The sequence below is a fragment of the Colobus angolensis genome, unplaced genomic scaffold (assembly GCF_000951035.1).
Source record: "Colobus angolensis palliatus isolate OR3802 unplaced genomic scaffold, Cang.pa_1.0 Scaffold137, whole genome shotgun sequence".
Taxonomy (NCBI): domain Eukaryota; kingdom Metazoa; phylum Chordata; class Mammalia; order Primates; family Cercopithecidae; genus Colobus; species Colobus angolensis.
The window spans coordinates 1,078,711-1,095,533 of NW_012114455.1; the positions used below are offsets into that span (position 1 = coordinate 1,078,711).

Here is a 16,823-nt window from a genome sequence, read left to right on the forward strand (position 1 = left end):
AGCAAACTTGGGCCTCAAGACTTTTGAAAACTTTCTACTTATCAACAGCGACGCTTTTTGCACTCATATTTCATTGGTTTACAGAAGAGTTTGTTAAATTACAGAAATTTACATGCTTTATTAATAATAACATGGAATTGGCATAAACCAGTCTGGATATGAGCACTGCTGGCTTTCAGATAAGCAGATAGTGTAGCTAACAGACATTCTACAAAACAGCCTTCTCATCTCAAGCACTCTGAGTGCTGCGGAGAACAATTCTAACGATTTACAGAAGAAATGGACATGCCATCAATTAATCGCAAACTTTGCTAAATAGGGATTGGTTGTGAGAACGTCTGTAGTAAATACTGGTTGTTTCTGTTGTCTTCTTTCCCTGGGGTATAAGTCTGTATTCTTTGCTTCCCTTTGTCCTGTCTGGGGCTTCTTGTCATTTCTCCTGTTCTGCAGCACTGGCAGCCACAAAAAAGTATTCAGATGATAGAAGGCTCCCGAGATGGAGGTGAAATCCCAGAGCCTTTTTGCTGTTAGGCTGCAGTGAGATTGGGATGGTTTCATCCATTAGCTGTTGCCTCTACGTCCCTGAAGAATCCAGTGACATTTTCTTGCTCTTGCATTTGCCTGAAAGAGGCTACACTCCTGCTGGAAGCAATCATTCCATAGCAGACTCAGGTCGGTTGAGAGCCCATGGCAGACAGTCCTTCTCTTGGAGGGTGGAGAGGTAGGCACTGTTCCTCCTCCCCAGCTTCTACTCCACCCCTTCTGCTCCAGATCCTGGAGTCTTCCTGACCTGCCACGTGATTCTGCTCCTTTCCATCCCAAAATATGGCCTCTGTCTGTGCTGCTGCCAGCCAAGCACATGAGCCGCTTTGCAGAATATGCACTGTGTGCAGGAGATCCTGGAGACCAGGCCCCAGCAGGCCCTGCCATCTGCCAGAAGAGCCTCTCCTGCATTAACCACTGCAGCGTGCCAGGTTCTGCACCAAACGCTTTAACGCATCATCTCATTTAACCCGCACAACCACCCTAGGAGGAGGTAATACGATTCGCCTCATTTTACCAGTGACAAAACTGACACTCAAAGAAGGCAAAACTTTTCTCAAGGTCACATGGATGACAGGTGGCACAGGATTTGAACCCTGACCTATGCAACTGGAGGCTCTAACCTCTCACATTGACCCAAGAAACCACAGACATCTCTCGGCTCCCATTGCAAAGTCTAGGTAAAGCAAAGAGGAACCCCAACTCTCAGTGGAGCCGTGGAGCCCTGTCCTGGGAGAGGTGTAGGGATATTACATGCCCAGTCCCAGTCTTCAGACCTCACAGTGATGCTGCCTTTGACCTCTCCCCCACACCATTCATCACATTCAGAAGCCTGACGTGGCATCCAGCTGCACTCTGCCATCCACCACCCCATCTTCCATTCAGCCACAAGGAGCCGAGGGCTCGCTCCAGGGCTTTCCTGTGAACTCTGCTGTGGTCACAAAAGCTGAGTTCACAAAAAGCACCCAGGGCCTTCTCTGTGTGACTTTTAAAATAGAAACATAATTCACGTACCATAAAATTTACCCTTTTAAACTGTGGCATTCAGTGGCTTTTAGTATATTTACAGAGTTGTGCAATCATCACCACTATCTAATTCCAGAATATTTTCATCACCCCAAAAAGAAAGGCTGTACCCATTAGCCATCACTTGCCAGCCCCTGGCAACCACAAATTCACTTTCTGCCTCTGCATTTGCCTATGCTGGACATTTCACATAAATGGAATTGTGGGATTCTCAGGCCTAGCTTCTTTTACTTAGCACAATGCATCAGTACTTCATTCCGTGTTGTGGTTGAAGAATATTCCATGGTACAGATGAACCACATTTTGTTTATTCATTTATCAGTTGATGGACTTTAGAGTTGCTTTTGCTTCTTGGCTCATAAGTCCTGCTGCCATGATGGGTCTACTCTGCATGATTCTGTGCCTGTTGTTATCTTAGACTCTGTCAGATGCCCATCTATCCTTCCCCCAACCTGAGACCCTCATATGCAGGGTTCATTCTTGCTGGGGGGAGGCAGAGCGGCTGCACCCCAGGAACAGCATGTGCGCTGCACAGGGCTCCAGGCCAAGGAGGGCACGTGGAGGTAAAGCCCAGCCAGTTGCCTCTATGCCTTGGTGTTGCCTTTGGTCACTCCGCATTCTTTGCATGCCTCGCTACCTCCCCTGTGCAGAGCATTGTGTTAAGTCTTGAAGGGATTACAGTCAGCTCTCTGTGTCTGTGGGTGCTGAGTCCCTGGATTCAACCAACCTTGGACTGAAAATATATTTTTAAGTGGATGGTTGCATCTGTCCTGGACATGTATCGCCTTTCTTCTTGTCATTATTCCCTAAACAACACAGTATAACAACTATTTATGTAGTGTTTACATTGTAGTAGTTATTGTAAGTAATCTGGAAATGTTTTAAAGTATATGGGAGGATGTTTGTAGGTTATATGCAAATACCACACCATGTTATATCAGGGACTTGAGCATCCCTGAATTTTGGTATTCACCGGGGTGCTGGAAACAGTCCCCCACGGATACTGGGGGTTGACTGTACCTAGCTGTATCCCTGTCGAAGGCCCACCTGCAGGACCCATCCACACGCCTGACATAGGAATGGCAGTGTTTCTTAGAAACCACATAGCCGGTGGCAAGGACGTGTTACCTGCAGCAGGACCTGGGTTGAGTTTCACCACCCCCTCTACCGAGCTTGTCAAGCTGGGGTGATTGCTTGACCCTGTTAAATCTCTGTTTCCTCTGCTGTAAGACAGGAGCCACAATATCCAGCTCATAGGTTGTTGTGAGAATAGAATAAGCAGCTGGGCATGAAGGTTCTTTGTCCTGATACAGGTACCGCTACTGGTGCAAATGCCTCCAGTCTCACCTTGGGAGTTTCCATAATTGGCTTTTTCTTGGAAAATGCTGAAAGAGACTGCAAAACTTTTGGGGAACTTGTGGAGGACAGCAAGAATCCCTAAAAAAAAAAACAAGAAAATGGCTTAGAGAGACTGGCCCATTCTTGTTCCGGAATATCTTGTCTGCTACCTTTTCCTTTAACTTGCTCATACTGTCTGAAATTCCACTTGCATACATATTAAGGATTAATTTTTTTAATGAAATTCCGCTATTAGAGACCCATTTTAAACTATCCAATCCCTGTAAAAAGCAATGACTATGAAAGCCTATGAGGCCATCATTTATTCACAGCTTAGTATGAATTAGTTCAAAAGCTTGCTTTTCTATTCCTACTCAGCTAAGATCAGCTTCATGGGAAGAATGGGGCCAGGCACAGTGGTAATCCCAGCACTTTGGGAGGCCAAGGCAGGAGGATCACTTGAGCCTAAGAGTTCGAGACCAGCCTGAGCAACATAGCGAGACCTCTTCTGTTTAAAAAAGGGAAAAAAAAAAGGGCCGGGTACAGTGGCTCACACCTATAATCATGCCAGCACTTTGGGAGGCTGAGGTGGGTGGATAGCCTGAGTCTAAGAGTTCGAGACCAGCCTGGGCAACATGGCAAAACCCCATCTCTACCAAAAATACAAAAAACTAGCCAGGCATGGTGGTGGGCACCTGTAGTCCCAGCTATTCGTGGGCCTGAGGTAAGAGGATCATTTGAGACCAGGAAGTCAAGGCTGCAGTGAGCCCTGATTGTGCCACTGCACTCCAGCCTGGACAACAGAGTAAGACCCTGTTCCCCGCCACATTTTCCCCCCAAAAAGCTGAGTTTTTTATTAAAGAAAAGAAAGAAAGAAAAAAAGAATGGGGGCCAGGTGCGGTGGCTCATGCCTGTAATCCCAGCATTTTGGGAGGCCGAGGCAGGCAGATCACGAGGTCAGGAAATCAAGACCATCCTGGCTAACATGGTGAAACCCCATCTCTACTAAAAATACAAAAACTTAACTGGGCGTGGTGTTGGGTGCCTGTAGTCCCAGCTACTGAGGAGGCTGAGGCAGGAGAATGGCTTGAACCTGGGAGGTGGAGCTTGCAGTGAGCTGAGATCGCACCACTGTATGAATACACCAGTCTGGGTGACAGAGCAAGACTCCATCTAAAAAAAAAAAAAAAAGAATAGGAAGAATGCCAGTGCTTGTTGGTGGTAGAAGATGAAGGTTAAAACACTTTCTAACAGCATTTTGAGGAGCCAAGCCAGAATGGGGTGCCAGAGGAGAAGTTTCTAGCAATTGCTCTCACCCTCTCTAAGCCTCTCTCTCTTTTGAGAATCTGATGAAAGCTTATTTAGATTATCGTGAACATAGTTTCAGGGCATTTGACCCTGAAGTCAGGGGCGTCAGAGGCCTGAGATTCAGTATGCTGACTATAGAGTGACACAGAACCCAGGGGCTTGTGAGAAAAGGAACTGTGGCATCGTGTCAATAGAGCACAAAAAGGAGATGCTAAAGGTTCACAGGCATCAATCATGGAGTCTTCCCCAGTCTGCTTCTGACCCTGAAAGCAGAGATCAGTCTCTCGCCTGTCCTTCCTGAAGCCCATGGACCCCTCCCCACTTGAACACAGACCTTTAACCAAAGTGGCTTTTAGGACTAGCCAGGAAAACTGCCTGTTTTTAGAATAACTTCAGTCTATGAAAAAAAAAAAATACATGATCTAAGTTCCAAATAATGTAACTCTTCACAAACACCCAAATTTCAGCTATGAGACATGATTTCAGCACTAAGGGAGTTGATCATATAACTGGGGAAATAAATGATAACACATAAGCCAGGAGAGGTCAACCCATGACGTAATCAAGTGCTATTATACAAGCACGGACACTCGAGGGGCTCAAGAGCCAGAAGAGTGGGTCCAGGCTGTAGAATCAGGTTGCAAAAGGTTCTTTGACATCATGTTCACAGGAGGCAGGCAGGATGGGGAAATATTTGTTCCAGTGACACACATTAACAGGAAGCACATCATGTGAGGAGTGGCTGAGGGGTCTGGGGATATTTTTCTGCAGAAAAGAAGACTTGGGCAGTCTGTTCCTTTATGGCAGCATGGTGTAGCACACGGAGCAAGGACTTTGGAGGCAGATAGGCTTGAATTTGGTCCAAGCTCTAATTTTACTTACTGTGTGATCTGGAACAGGTTAATGAACTTCTCTGGTCTTGCTTTCCTCTTGATAAAATGGAGACAGAAATGCTACCTGTAATGAATAGGACTGATAATAAGTGAGAAAACACAGTGCCTGGCAGGTGGCCATGAGTTCAACAGAAAGGCCTTCCTATCCATCAGAGCAAAGGGCTACGTACTGAGCGATGGTGGCCTTGCAGGCCACTGTCTGACACTTTTTATGTCAGCGTGCATAGAGAATGATAGCAAACCCACTCGGCTGCTTACACCTGGAGACCAGCCAGGGAGCTCTTGCTGCTGCAGACTCTGCAAGCCACACCCAGGGCTGAGGACATCGCTGTCTGCACACTCATACCTTATTGGGGTATGCTGGCTGAAAAGGGCTCCTGCCCTGTGGGAGAAGCTGGACACAGGGACCCTGAGAGCTCTGTGTAATATTGAGATGTTGGTTAACAGGGTTTGGTTGGAGAAGCTGGCATTTGGACTGGGTCTTATGAAGATGGCTAGGATTCAGGATTGGGTAGGAAGAGAAAAAGGAGGGGTCATTTTGGATGACAATTATCTCTTAGATTATCATCAATGCCACTATGATTCTTATTGGCCAAAGGGAGTGAGCCCTCGCTCCAAGTTGTTGTGGTCATCAAACCCTCTTCACCCCTTATTCTCACTCTTGAAGCTTGTGGACACCTGCGGCCCCTTACCCCAGCCATGACTGTTTTCATTCCAGACGCTGTTCAGGCGTCTGTGCCTGAAGGCCTTTCGTGTAAGGCTACCAGGAGGCGGGAGGCCAGGCCAGCTGGGCTCTTGGTTACATTTCTCTCTTTGTCCCAGAGAAATGTTAGACCTCAGCTCCTGCCTGTGGTGTGAGTGTTTTCCCTGCCCATCCTTCGCTGTAGGGAGCTGGAGAGAAGCTGCCCTCCCACTCCCCAGGAGCGGTGGCTGACCGTCAGAGCATCCCCTGGTGTAGCAGGGTCCCAGGGTGTGTGCCCCGCTGGCAGTGACTCCCCAGGGAACGAGGAAGAGTGACGCTTCTCCAGCCAAGACTGAGCCTTGTCGACAACAGTCTAGTCAGCTGCAGGGTTGGAGGGAGGAGCTGGAAAGGGACCGTGTGCAGGAGAACCCTGGGTTGCACTGAGCCCCGGGACACTCCAGAGGGCCTGCAGCTCTAAGACAGTCCACCTGAAAAATGGCTGCAGGAGAGTTACAACCTCACAGCATTCCCCAAGAAGCTTAAGACCCAGGTTAGGATAAAATGTCCCCATCATAGTACACAGGGGTTGGGGCATGCAGAAAAAAAAAAAAAAAAAAAAACCCATTTGAAGAAATGAGAGTATTTGTACGCTCACAGAAGGGGCTGCTGGGAGGCTCCTGCCATCTGCCAGGAAACAACCTGTGGCTTCTTTAGAGACACAGCCACATGCATCAAGCCACAGGTTTATTTTATTTGTTATTTATTTAGCAAACACTCACAGAGTACGCTAAGCACTGTTCTAAATAGCTTTCACATATTAACTCATTTACTGGTACTGATCAGTTTAGCTACACACACACACACATATATATATACACACACCTATATACATATATATACATACATATATGCACATATACTCATTTAATTCTTATAATTACAGAAGAAGAAACCAAGTAATTTGCCCAAGGTCTCATGCTGGTTAGAGACAACACCAGGATTCAAACCTGGGCAGTCCGACTCTAGAGCCCATGTTCTCACCTACTTCTAACAGTACTGCCTCCAAGTCTTCTTTAGAGAGGGAACCAGTGTGCCTTAATGGACTCTTAAGTACCCCCTTTTTCTCTTCCACATCCTCCCCAAACATACGTTCAACGATCATTGAAAAAGCAGCATTATTAGTAAGTAGAGCAACCTGCTTCCAGGTGGAGCTCCCAGGGGGTCCAGTCGCTGACGTTTTCCCCGCTCCCCTCTAACCCGCAGATGCCCACAGGAAATGGTGAGAAGCACCAGTTACTCCGAAGGCCCCATGTTTGTTCGTTCAACAGATACGTACTGAACACTTACTACCTGCCACACATATTTCCTTGGTGCCAGTGAAGTAGGGTTGAAAAGAAAGACATGGTCCCTTTTCTCAGAACACTTGCAGCCTGCCCCTTGGGGTGATGGGTAACTACACAGATCACCCTTGTAGTAGGAAGAATCCTAGATAGGGCAAGTGCTCAGAGCTCGTAGAAGGGGCATCCAAGAGGGCTTCACTTAAGCAGGGATGGGGATTGGGGAGGTTATGAAGGACCCATCTTGCTGGCATTGTGAAGGATAGATTGACACAGAGACCAGAGGGAAAGAGAATAGTTTTGAGATGGCAGGAAGGTAAAGAACAGGACAGCAGTGTATTTTCACAGTGGAAAACTACACAGCGATTAAAATGAACAATTACAGTAAAACAGAACCAGCGTGGATGAATGATTCCATTTACATCAGGTTCAAAAACCTGATGTCAACTAGGCCATCATGTTTAGGATGTAACACAGATAGTAAAACTGTAAAGAAAAGCAAGAAAGTGGTTACTGTAAAAGTCAGGAGATCTTTGGAGGAGCGTTTGGGAGGGACAGAAGGGGGTTTGTGGGGTGCTGGTAGTATGCTATTTTTTTGACCTGGGGGTGGTTACATGGGTGTTTGCTTTTCTTTGTACTTTACTGCGCGTTCACGGTTTTAAGGGGAGCAGGGATAAAAATGAGAAGAAAAATGAAAGATTGGAAAGCCTGAACAAGCGCAATGACTACAGAAAGAGAAGTTTCTTCCGTGACTTATTGTGCTTCTCTTTACTCTGAAAGGCTTTTTTTGTTTTCCATTTTAACATTTCTGAAATTGGGTACATCCCACCATCGATGGCCTCTTAGATGTGATGGAATGTGGGCATTTTGGGGCTCCCCACCCTCCTGGCTGCCTTCCTCTGGGTCTCGGGCCTTCCTAGAGTGGAACCACCCCAGAGTGGTGACTGGCAGCAGCCCGTGGCCCCACAGCTGTCAAGAGGGAGAGGAAGGGGAAAAGCATGTGGTGGCCTCTGGCGCTGTGCTGCTGATGGCAGGAAACCTAACGGAGGCTCGCTGGTCTGAATCAGGCTCCAAGCCCCGCTCCACCAGTGTCTATTGACACTGACAGGCTGCGGCTTCCCATCTGCTATATCTCTTGGTGATCTGGCCCACCTCGTGGTGAGATCTGCATGGCTAGGAGGTGGAAGGACAATTGCCAATGGGCCATGCATGAAAGAAATGTCCAGAGACCTGTGAACCAGCACTGGCTTAGCTTCCTTCTGAACCATGTCTGGGCAGAACTCACTGTTTCAATTGAAAGATGCTTTTAGCGTCAGTTTAGTCAAGAGGAGAGTTGTGTTATGGAAATGTAGGGAAGTATCAGAGAGAGATGGGAAAGAGTTGAGGTCAGATTTCAGAGGAACTTCCTGGTGGCAACTACAGTGCCGTGAGACACCTACTTGGTGTAAATACCATAATTCCCTTCTCTAGAATCCTTGACTATTCACCTAGATGATGCCTGGAGGCTTTAGTGCATCGCACTGAGCGAGTCAATGGAGCACACAGGCTTACCCTGCACCGTCTCGTTAAATCATCCCCATGTCCAAGAGGCAGGCACTGTTTTGCTATTCCCATCTAAGGATGCAAGACATAAAACAAACAAAGGTCATTTGCGTGTGCCAGGGTCACACAGTGTTAAGGGGTCAGGACTTGATCCCATCTCTGAAGGTCCTTTACTCTCTGGCAGCACTGCCCAGTCGTGTGAGGCTCCAGCTGTCCCTGAGAAGGCTCTGTCATCTTCTAGTCTGTTCTGTACCTCTTTTTCTTTTTTTTCCCCTTGCTTTTCATGAGCTGTATATACTTATTTTTCAAGGAAGGATTGTCTGCTTCCCAAGAGCTACTGTCTGGGCCCTTCTCTTCCAACTCCAGGGAGTTCCCTCCAATAATGAGCAGAGAGCAACCACTGTGGCTTGATGGTTTGCCGTGATCTCATTTGATTCTTCTTCCCGTCCTTGGCCCCAAGCCTGGCCAGTTGTGCTAAAAGTAGCACTGACCCGATCGTGGTCTGTCCAGGGGCCAGGACTATTTTGACTCTGTCCTCAGGAATCATGTGGTCCGAGGTGTGTACAAGCTGGACTGCTCCCATGACCACTCAGATGTGGTGCCAGGAATGTTCTGGCGGACACACCTGTCCCCAAAGCTGCTAAATGCTGCTACTTACCCCATGGCCCCCACAGCATGTGTCCTGAGATACTGGTTCCAGGAGGGATAGGTGGTGAGGACTTGCACCAGGGAGTGGTTAGGGGCTTTATATCCTCATTCATAAGAGAGAAACTAGCCAGTTTTGGGTGGCACTTGCTTCTCATAGCTCCCCATTAGACTGGAGCATGTTAATCTGTGTATTTGTGACATCTACTCAGAATGGGGGCCCAGCAACAGAAGCCTCCTTAGAGACAGCAAACATTATTCTTCCAAGGAAGGCTGGAGGATTTCCTTCTCTGGAGGTCGTTAATAGTAGAAGAATTTTTCATCCTACTGGCTTAAACATAAGTCAAGTCCTAGTGCAAGGCTCCTGCCTGGAACATCATCCTCTCCTCTACTAGAATGGCTTTGCCATTCTTGAAGGTCCAGCTGAAATCCCCTTCCCTACGGACTTTCTTCTTTTGTCACCAAAGGGGTGCTTAGCACGGGCTTCTCATTAATAGAGAGGCTTTTTCCTCCTTTTATTCTTTCCGTCTAGTCTGTGTGCTCTTAACTTCAGATACCTTTTGCTTGCCAGCACCCGGGATGCAGCAGATGCCCAGCATTTGTGGGCTGGTGAACCGGCACAGCCAGGACGGCCGCTAGCCCTGCTCAAGAAACCAGTTTGCATCTCCTTGTTGTGCTAGTTCATTCCTCAGTTCCGTACACAATCCTTCCACGTTGGCCTCTTTGCCTGTCTGCAAACTGTGCCTGGTCTGCACGCTGGGAATAAACAATGTCTAATAAGATGGGGTCCCTGCCTGAGAGAAGCTCATGGCCTAGTGGGGGACACATATCTTGCCATCTAGTGGGTGAAAAGCGATCATTCAGAGGCCGCCATGACCAGCTTTGCCTCAGGGAGTCGGGAAGGGCCTCGCAGAGGCTGTGATCTGTGGCAGGCCCTCACAGAAGCTCAGAAAGGCACGCGAGGACAGGCGGGAGGAAGCGCGCTCCAGAGGAGGGCCAGCACTTGTGAGGGCATGGAGGCATGAAAGGCCCTGGGGCCTGGGAAGGCCAAAAAGTCACCATATTTTTGCTGCATTTTGTCTACAGACCGGCTGGCTATGGAAAAGGAGGTTACTTGGCTCTTTCCCACAAATAGGGAGGTTGGAGCCAGGCACTAGGGCTTGACCCCACAAGGTGTCAGAGTTCTCAGAGTCCCTGCCCCTCTGCCCCCTGGGGCCGTCTGCACTCCCTCCTTGCGTCCTCCCTCTGCTCCTTCCCAATTCGAATAAAATTGTCTTCTGTAATGCTGATGTGCCGCCTTTCTTGTTAGAATCTTAATATTGTATGAATCACAAGTCCCAGCTGCCGTGGCAGGGTAGTCAGGGTCAGAGGTTTGCATTAAAGCAACACATGGTCCTGATCGCTTCATTTGGGGGATGCTGAGGCAGGGAAGAGGCTGCTCTCCTTTTCCGCCGATAATGAGAGTACCGCCAAGGCTGCTGATCGCAACCTTTTTCCTCAGAAAGTTTTAAGCACCTTCCAACACTGATAATAACAGTATTGGTACCTTTTATTGAGCGTTTTACAAGTGTAATTTCACTTATTTGTTAGATGACTTGATGATGTGTAGTTAAGTGACATGCCTAAGATTTCATAGCTAGTCATAATAGAGCCAGATTGTGAGACCTCCCATCTCGGGGACCCTAGACAGCTCAAGCACCACTTTCTAATACCACTCCAATCAAAAGGAATGATTTTAGCCTGAGGATGCTGGATGGCTTGATCTTCTGCCGTAAGAGCCCCCACACCTCCTCTAGCTTCCCAGGACAAAACTGTGCCTTATTCAGATGTTCGCCACACCTTAATTTCACGCCTGCTGGGTGCCAGGCACTAGGCTGTGGCCTGAACAAGTCCTAGGAATGCATAGACTCAGCCATCATGTGGCCTCCCTCCTGATGGGGTCAGGAGCCTCTTCCCACTGACACCGAGAGCCTTTTCATCCTTTAATGTGACCTGTTCTGTCTTCCCCACTGCTCTGGCCAGCACCTATTTCTCTCCTCCTCCTTAGCCTCTACAGTGCTCATCACCCAAACCACAGCATCGAGTGCTCTGTTTTTGCTTTCCTTCACTCGGCAGGCATTTGTATGTCATTTGTATGTGGAAGGCACTGGGGATACATTCAGTATCCTGGTGCCCTCCTGAATCACAATCTGAGAGAGGGAGACAGACGCGTAGTCAGTGCACGGGCTACAGCATGCAGGGACTGGGAGAGACACCTGCCCACGCGTAGTCAGTGCACAGGCTACAGCATGCGGGAACTGGGAGAGACACCTGCCCCGCTCTCTTTCTCACCTCCACTCTCAGTCCTGTAAAGTGGCATCGCGAAGCAATGAAAGAAAGACTGGACCCAAATCAGAAGATCTGAGCTGTTGCTACCATCTGGGGGACACTGAAGGAGTCATTCCGTCTCTTCATCTGCAAAGTGGGAATAACAATGCCTAACCTGCCTACCTCTCAGAGTTTTAATGATGTGCTTTATTAAATAAAATTATGATTTTTTTCATGAATAAAATGCATGAAAGCATTTTACAGGTTATAAAGCACTATACAAGTAGTACTTATTATACTTCCCTTCTGTCTCCTAGAAATGCCTAGCATAAATCTGGGCACATAGTAGATATTCAGTAAATATCAGTTAACTTAGATTGATCCATTCACCCCGCTTACCACCTTCTATGGACGTTTGAGGCCACTGGAAACCCTGATGCCTGCTGGGGGCGGCAGTGAGGATCAAGTGAGAAGGATGTGCCTTGGAAGCTGTCAGTACTGAACCATCCTGGTCTTGGGAGACCTCCCTGGCTCCCTATTGTGTGGGCTCAGTTGAGGGCTGGCCAGTCTGGGATGTGGAGTCTCGGGCATGGGGCAGCCTTCCTCCAAGCCCTAGGTCCATTCTCTGTGGAGAGCAAACGTGACACTTCCCCAATTTTGGTTCCCAAACCATTCGGGCTGCCTGGCTCAGGATAGTGTCCATGGCATGGGCACAGTCTCTTGGCGGGCCCAGACCAGCATGTGCCCAGCCCTCACTAGCCTCCACCTCTCGTTTCAGCACCCCTACCCCACGGAGGACGAGAAGAGGCAGATCGCAGCCCAGACCAACCTCACCCTCCTGCAAGTAAATAACTGGTGAGTTTGCATCATCTGCGCGCAGGCTGCCATATCCAGGGGACACCTTCTGGGCAGGGGAATGCGTAGCAGAGAAAAGAGACTCGCATGCCAGGATCTGCCTCAATCTCAGCCCAGCTACCATGCCAGTCCCCCCATTTAGGCTAGAAGCAGAAAGCAAGAATCAACACGGGCACCTGTGGCTTCATCTGCAGCTTCTCAGCGCCCTCTGCTGGGACATTGTGTCAGGCACATCCCTGGAAGTTCCTAGAGGAATAGAAAACCCACGCCCACCTAAGCACCCAGCCCACCTGCACTGCAGAGAGAGACAGGATTGCCTGCACCCGTGCACTGGAGGCCCGTGGTCATCTGGTCTACCCCACCCACATGTGAACTGAAACTAAAACATGCTGCAAAGCTGGGAGTGGGGAGAGGGAGGAAGAGTAGCCATTCTGACCCCACAGGGATGTCAGCGTTCCCAGTCTCTGTGCCTGGCTGGGCTGTCATGGGGAACTCAGAGAGCAAGGTCTGGCTGGATGGAAGGAGACCCGAGTTGAGGGCCCTGATCCAAGCCCTTGGCCCTCCGGAGAGAAGTCAGAGGTTAGTGCCTGTGACTGCTACGCTCTCCTCCTCTGTTCAACCTGGAAGGTCTTGAACAAGGATTTCTGACCCCCCCATGCATTCTTCCCATACGACTTTGCAGTTACCAAGCCCCAGGAGATTTCATGAACTTCTCAGTACCCAGGGCCCTTCTCCCTGCTGGGCTTTTACATCCGGGATGGGAACCCCGATCTGCTCTGTGAAATGGAGTCTGAAGGCAGCTTCACCCTCCCTACCCCCACCCCAAGGCAATGCAGCCGGTGACTCACCAGGTCTCCACTTTACCTCTGGGCAGGTTCATCAATGCCCGGAGGCGCATCCTACAGCCCATGCTTGATGCCAGCAACCCAGACCCCGCTCCCAAAGCCAAGAAGATCAAGTCTCAGCACCGGCCCACCCAAAGATTCTGGCCCAACTCCATCGCTGCAGGGGTGCTGCAGCAGCAGGGCGGTGCCCCAGGGACAAACCCCGATGGTAAGAACTGGGGCTAAGCGCACCCTAGACAAGGGCTGGGGGTGCTCCTGGAGCTTCTTTAGGTCAAGCTGTGCAAAGATTCAAGGGCTGTCTCCTTACCTGGGCTCCCATCGCTGCTCTGTCACAGCAATTATCCCTCCCCAAAGCCCTAAAGAAGGGGCTGTTTTTGAACATAATTTAACAGACCAGATGCACTCTCATAAAGACAAGTGGGAGTTGGTGGTCACGCAAGTCAGTGACTGCTCAACAGAGCCCCCTATGTCCGCACCCATCTGAGTTCCTTAGCACCAGTCAGTATCTGCACAGCTCCTCGTGAGCCAGGGCCATCTATAAATACCAAGGCAGGCAGCTGGCTTGGGAACAGAGGCCAGGAAGAGCTCTGTTTTCCCAGCCTCTCCATTACACCCTCCATATACACATTTCTAATTGCCAGTCGCCTAGTGCACAATGAATAATTCAATGAGCTAGACATTTTATAGCTTGGCACATGAAGATAGCTCTACATGGGGAGTGGGGTGTAGGTGTGCATGTGTGCACACATAACCTCATGCACACGTGTATGTGTATGGTTGCACACAGGTTCCTTTGTGCTAAGCCATCATCTTATGGGTTATGATGGGGAAAAAAAGAGATTTAGGGGACTAGACCAACCTGGGAGAGAATTCCAACTCTGTCATCACTGACAATGTCATCTTGAGTTAATGACTTAACTGTCTGAGACTCCGTTTCCTCCTCTTTAGAATGGGGATAATAATACCTGCCTTACAGAATTGTTAGAAAGTCAAAAGTGGTCAACACCTAAAGAAAATGCTCAGTGAATGGGGCCGGAAGTAGCTGATGAGTGAATGGATGGGAGACTTCATACCAGGGCACTGTCCAGCTCAGACTTGGGCAGCCCTAGAAAGGAGAAGTTCACTGCTCTATGAGCCAGTCCATTACACCCTGTCCAACACAGAGGTGCTGGCCCTGACTGGCAGCCCCTGCCTTGTCCTGACCCTTGCTTCTCTCACGCAGGTTCCATCAACTTGGACAACCTGCAGTCCCTGTCCTCAGACAATGCCACCATGGCCATGCAGCAGGCTATGATGGCTGCACATGATGACTCATTGGATGGGACAGAAGAAGAGGATGAGGATGAGATGGAAGAGGAGGAGGAGGAGGAGCTGGAGGAGGAGGTCGACGAGCTGCAGACGACGAATGTCAGCGACCTGGGCTTGGAACACAGTGACTCCCTGGAGTAGTCGGGCAGCCCAGATGGCACTGATCATCAAGCAGGAGAGGAGTGTCGCCGGGAGGCCTTCAGGGTGGGGGGGGGAAGGGGACATGGGCAGGAAGCACTGAGGGAGTTGGGCTCTACCTTCCCCAAATCAGTAGCTTGAAGAAAGGCAGAGGAGACACCTGTTCCTTCCCAACCACCAAGCTTCAACGAGGACCCCAGTCCCACTTCCCCGGAACTGCCAAGGACTCTGTTTGGCGGGGCCAGTCGAGCAGCCTGTATGGAAAGACAGCAGTGAGATCTGGACTCACCAAATCCCTGAGGACAGATGGCACCCATGGCCCCCACCCATGGAAGAACTTGAGTCGTTTACAAGCCCTGCACTGTGAGGCAGATTGGTGCCGTTCGCAGAGTGGGCCTTTGCTCCGGGGGCAGACTTAGAAGGAAGGGGAGAGACAGGGGGACTGAGTTTCATCCCCAGAAGGTTCTCAGCTCCTTTGACAGACATTCAAAGGCAGGAGGGAGCCCCAAAGCATAACCAGTGGCCAGAGGAGTGGGAGGGCCTGAGGCATCACATCTTGCAGATCAGAATGAGGCATCACATCTTGCAGATCAGAATGGGGTGGAATCCACCGGGCTCCAGCTCATCCCTCCAAGGCCCCGTCTCTGCACACAGCAACCATGGACATGGGAGAGAGGGATGGGAGCCACAGTGCCCTTCACTCTCTCCTGGAAACAAATTGTAAGCTGGTGGGCTCAACCTATGGGAGGTTAAGAGGAGTCCCTTCTGGGTTGACTCCAAGAGCCAAGGAGATGGCAGACCCTGGGCTAGGAGCCATATCAAGGTGACTTTGAGGCCACAGCTGTCCCTAGGTGGTCACAGAACTCAGCTCCTGTAACAACAGGACAATGGTGTTTTACCCTAGATGCTCCCACCCTCAGTGCTCCAAACCCTCCATAGACCTTCAGAGAAGGTGAAAACAGGTTATCTGGGAATCTTTCCACCCCGCAGGTTGCCACGGCCATCCCTCTGCTCCCAGGCTGGCTCCATCAGCCTCCAGCTTCCTTTCTTCATTCTGTCCTTCACGGAAGGCAGAAGAAACATTGGAAGTTATCTAGTCCAGTGGGAAGCCAGGGGTTGGAGAAGGTGCTACATCCCCCTTCCCATCAATATCCAAAATGTGGGGGAGGGCCCAGAGAATGGCACCCAAGACCTGCAGGGGTGCCCACCCCACACACCCTGCTAACCCTGCTGTCCACCGCCCTGGAGGAACTGGGGCCCCTGGAAGGAGGAGGAGGCTCTCCACTGTCTACCCTAACACATACCCTCCCACCCACCTTCCAGAGCCCCTTGGTTGGCACCCTCTCCTCCTGTTCCCTCTCACCCCATGGCTGTGAATGACGACAGGACTGGTCACATGTGTTTCCCATTGGGTTTAATTTAATGGACGTGCAGTTTCATTTGTAAATTGTGCATTAGCCATCTCCTTAAGTGGCAGGATGTGAGTGGCGACCTTGCTCAACTGGAGGGGACCCGCGGGGCTTCCCCTCCCCCACCTGGTTGGGGTAGAGCAAAAGGATGGTCACTCTTCCGAGGTCTCCCTGAAATGAATGTATTTCTCCCCCAAAAGAGCTGATATTTAATGTTTTAATAGGGATTTTTGAGAAACAAATAACCTTATTTATAATCTGGGTGATCCAATCATTTTTTTACTCCGTTTTGATGCCATACATAGAGGAAAGTCTAGCTTTTTTGGCATGAGACTTTTGCAATGTGCAGTGGGATAAAATGCATTTCCTTTTCTGGTTTGTTTCTCTTGTTCACACACACACACACCCCGTTCCACTCACCACCTGGACAGGTGTCCCCCAACGCGGGCGCACACACCCCGTTCCACTCACCACCTGGACAGGTGTCCCCCAGTGCGGGCGCACACACTCCGTTCCACTCACCACCTGGACAGGTGTCCCCCAGCGCGGGCACACGGGCACACAGGTGCCCACATCTCTTCCTCCCAGCCCCTCCACCTGCCTAATGTTATGCAACCTCCTGATGTATCCACCAAACCAGTACTGAC

At 49.8% G+C, this 16,823-nt stretch overlaps 1 protein-coding gene across 2 annotated transcripts in view; it reads left to right on the forward strand.

Annotated features, from left to right (window-relative positions):
- The window catches only part of PKNOX2 (PBX/knotted 1 homeobox 2), a 251,547-nt gene extending 234,999 nt beyond the window's left edge, over window positions 1-16,548 (forward strand). For both annotated transcript variants that reach the window (XM_011934594.1, XM_011934595.1), the window contains 3 exons: window positions 12,400-12,476; window positions 13,351-13,529; window positions 14,544-16,548. In XM_011934594.1, coding sequence (XP_011789984.1) covers window positions 12,400-12,476; window positions 13,351-13,529; window positions 14,544-14,770 — 483 coding nt within the window. In that variant the 3' untranslated portion in view covers window positions 14,771-16,548. The remainder of the gene's footprint in view (window positions 1-12,399; window positions 12,477-13,350; window positions 13,530-14,543) is intronic.
- Window positions 16,549-16,823: the final 275 nt, after the last annotated feature.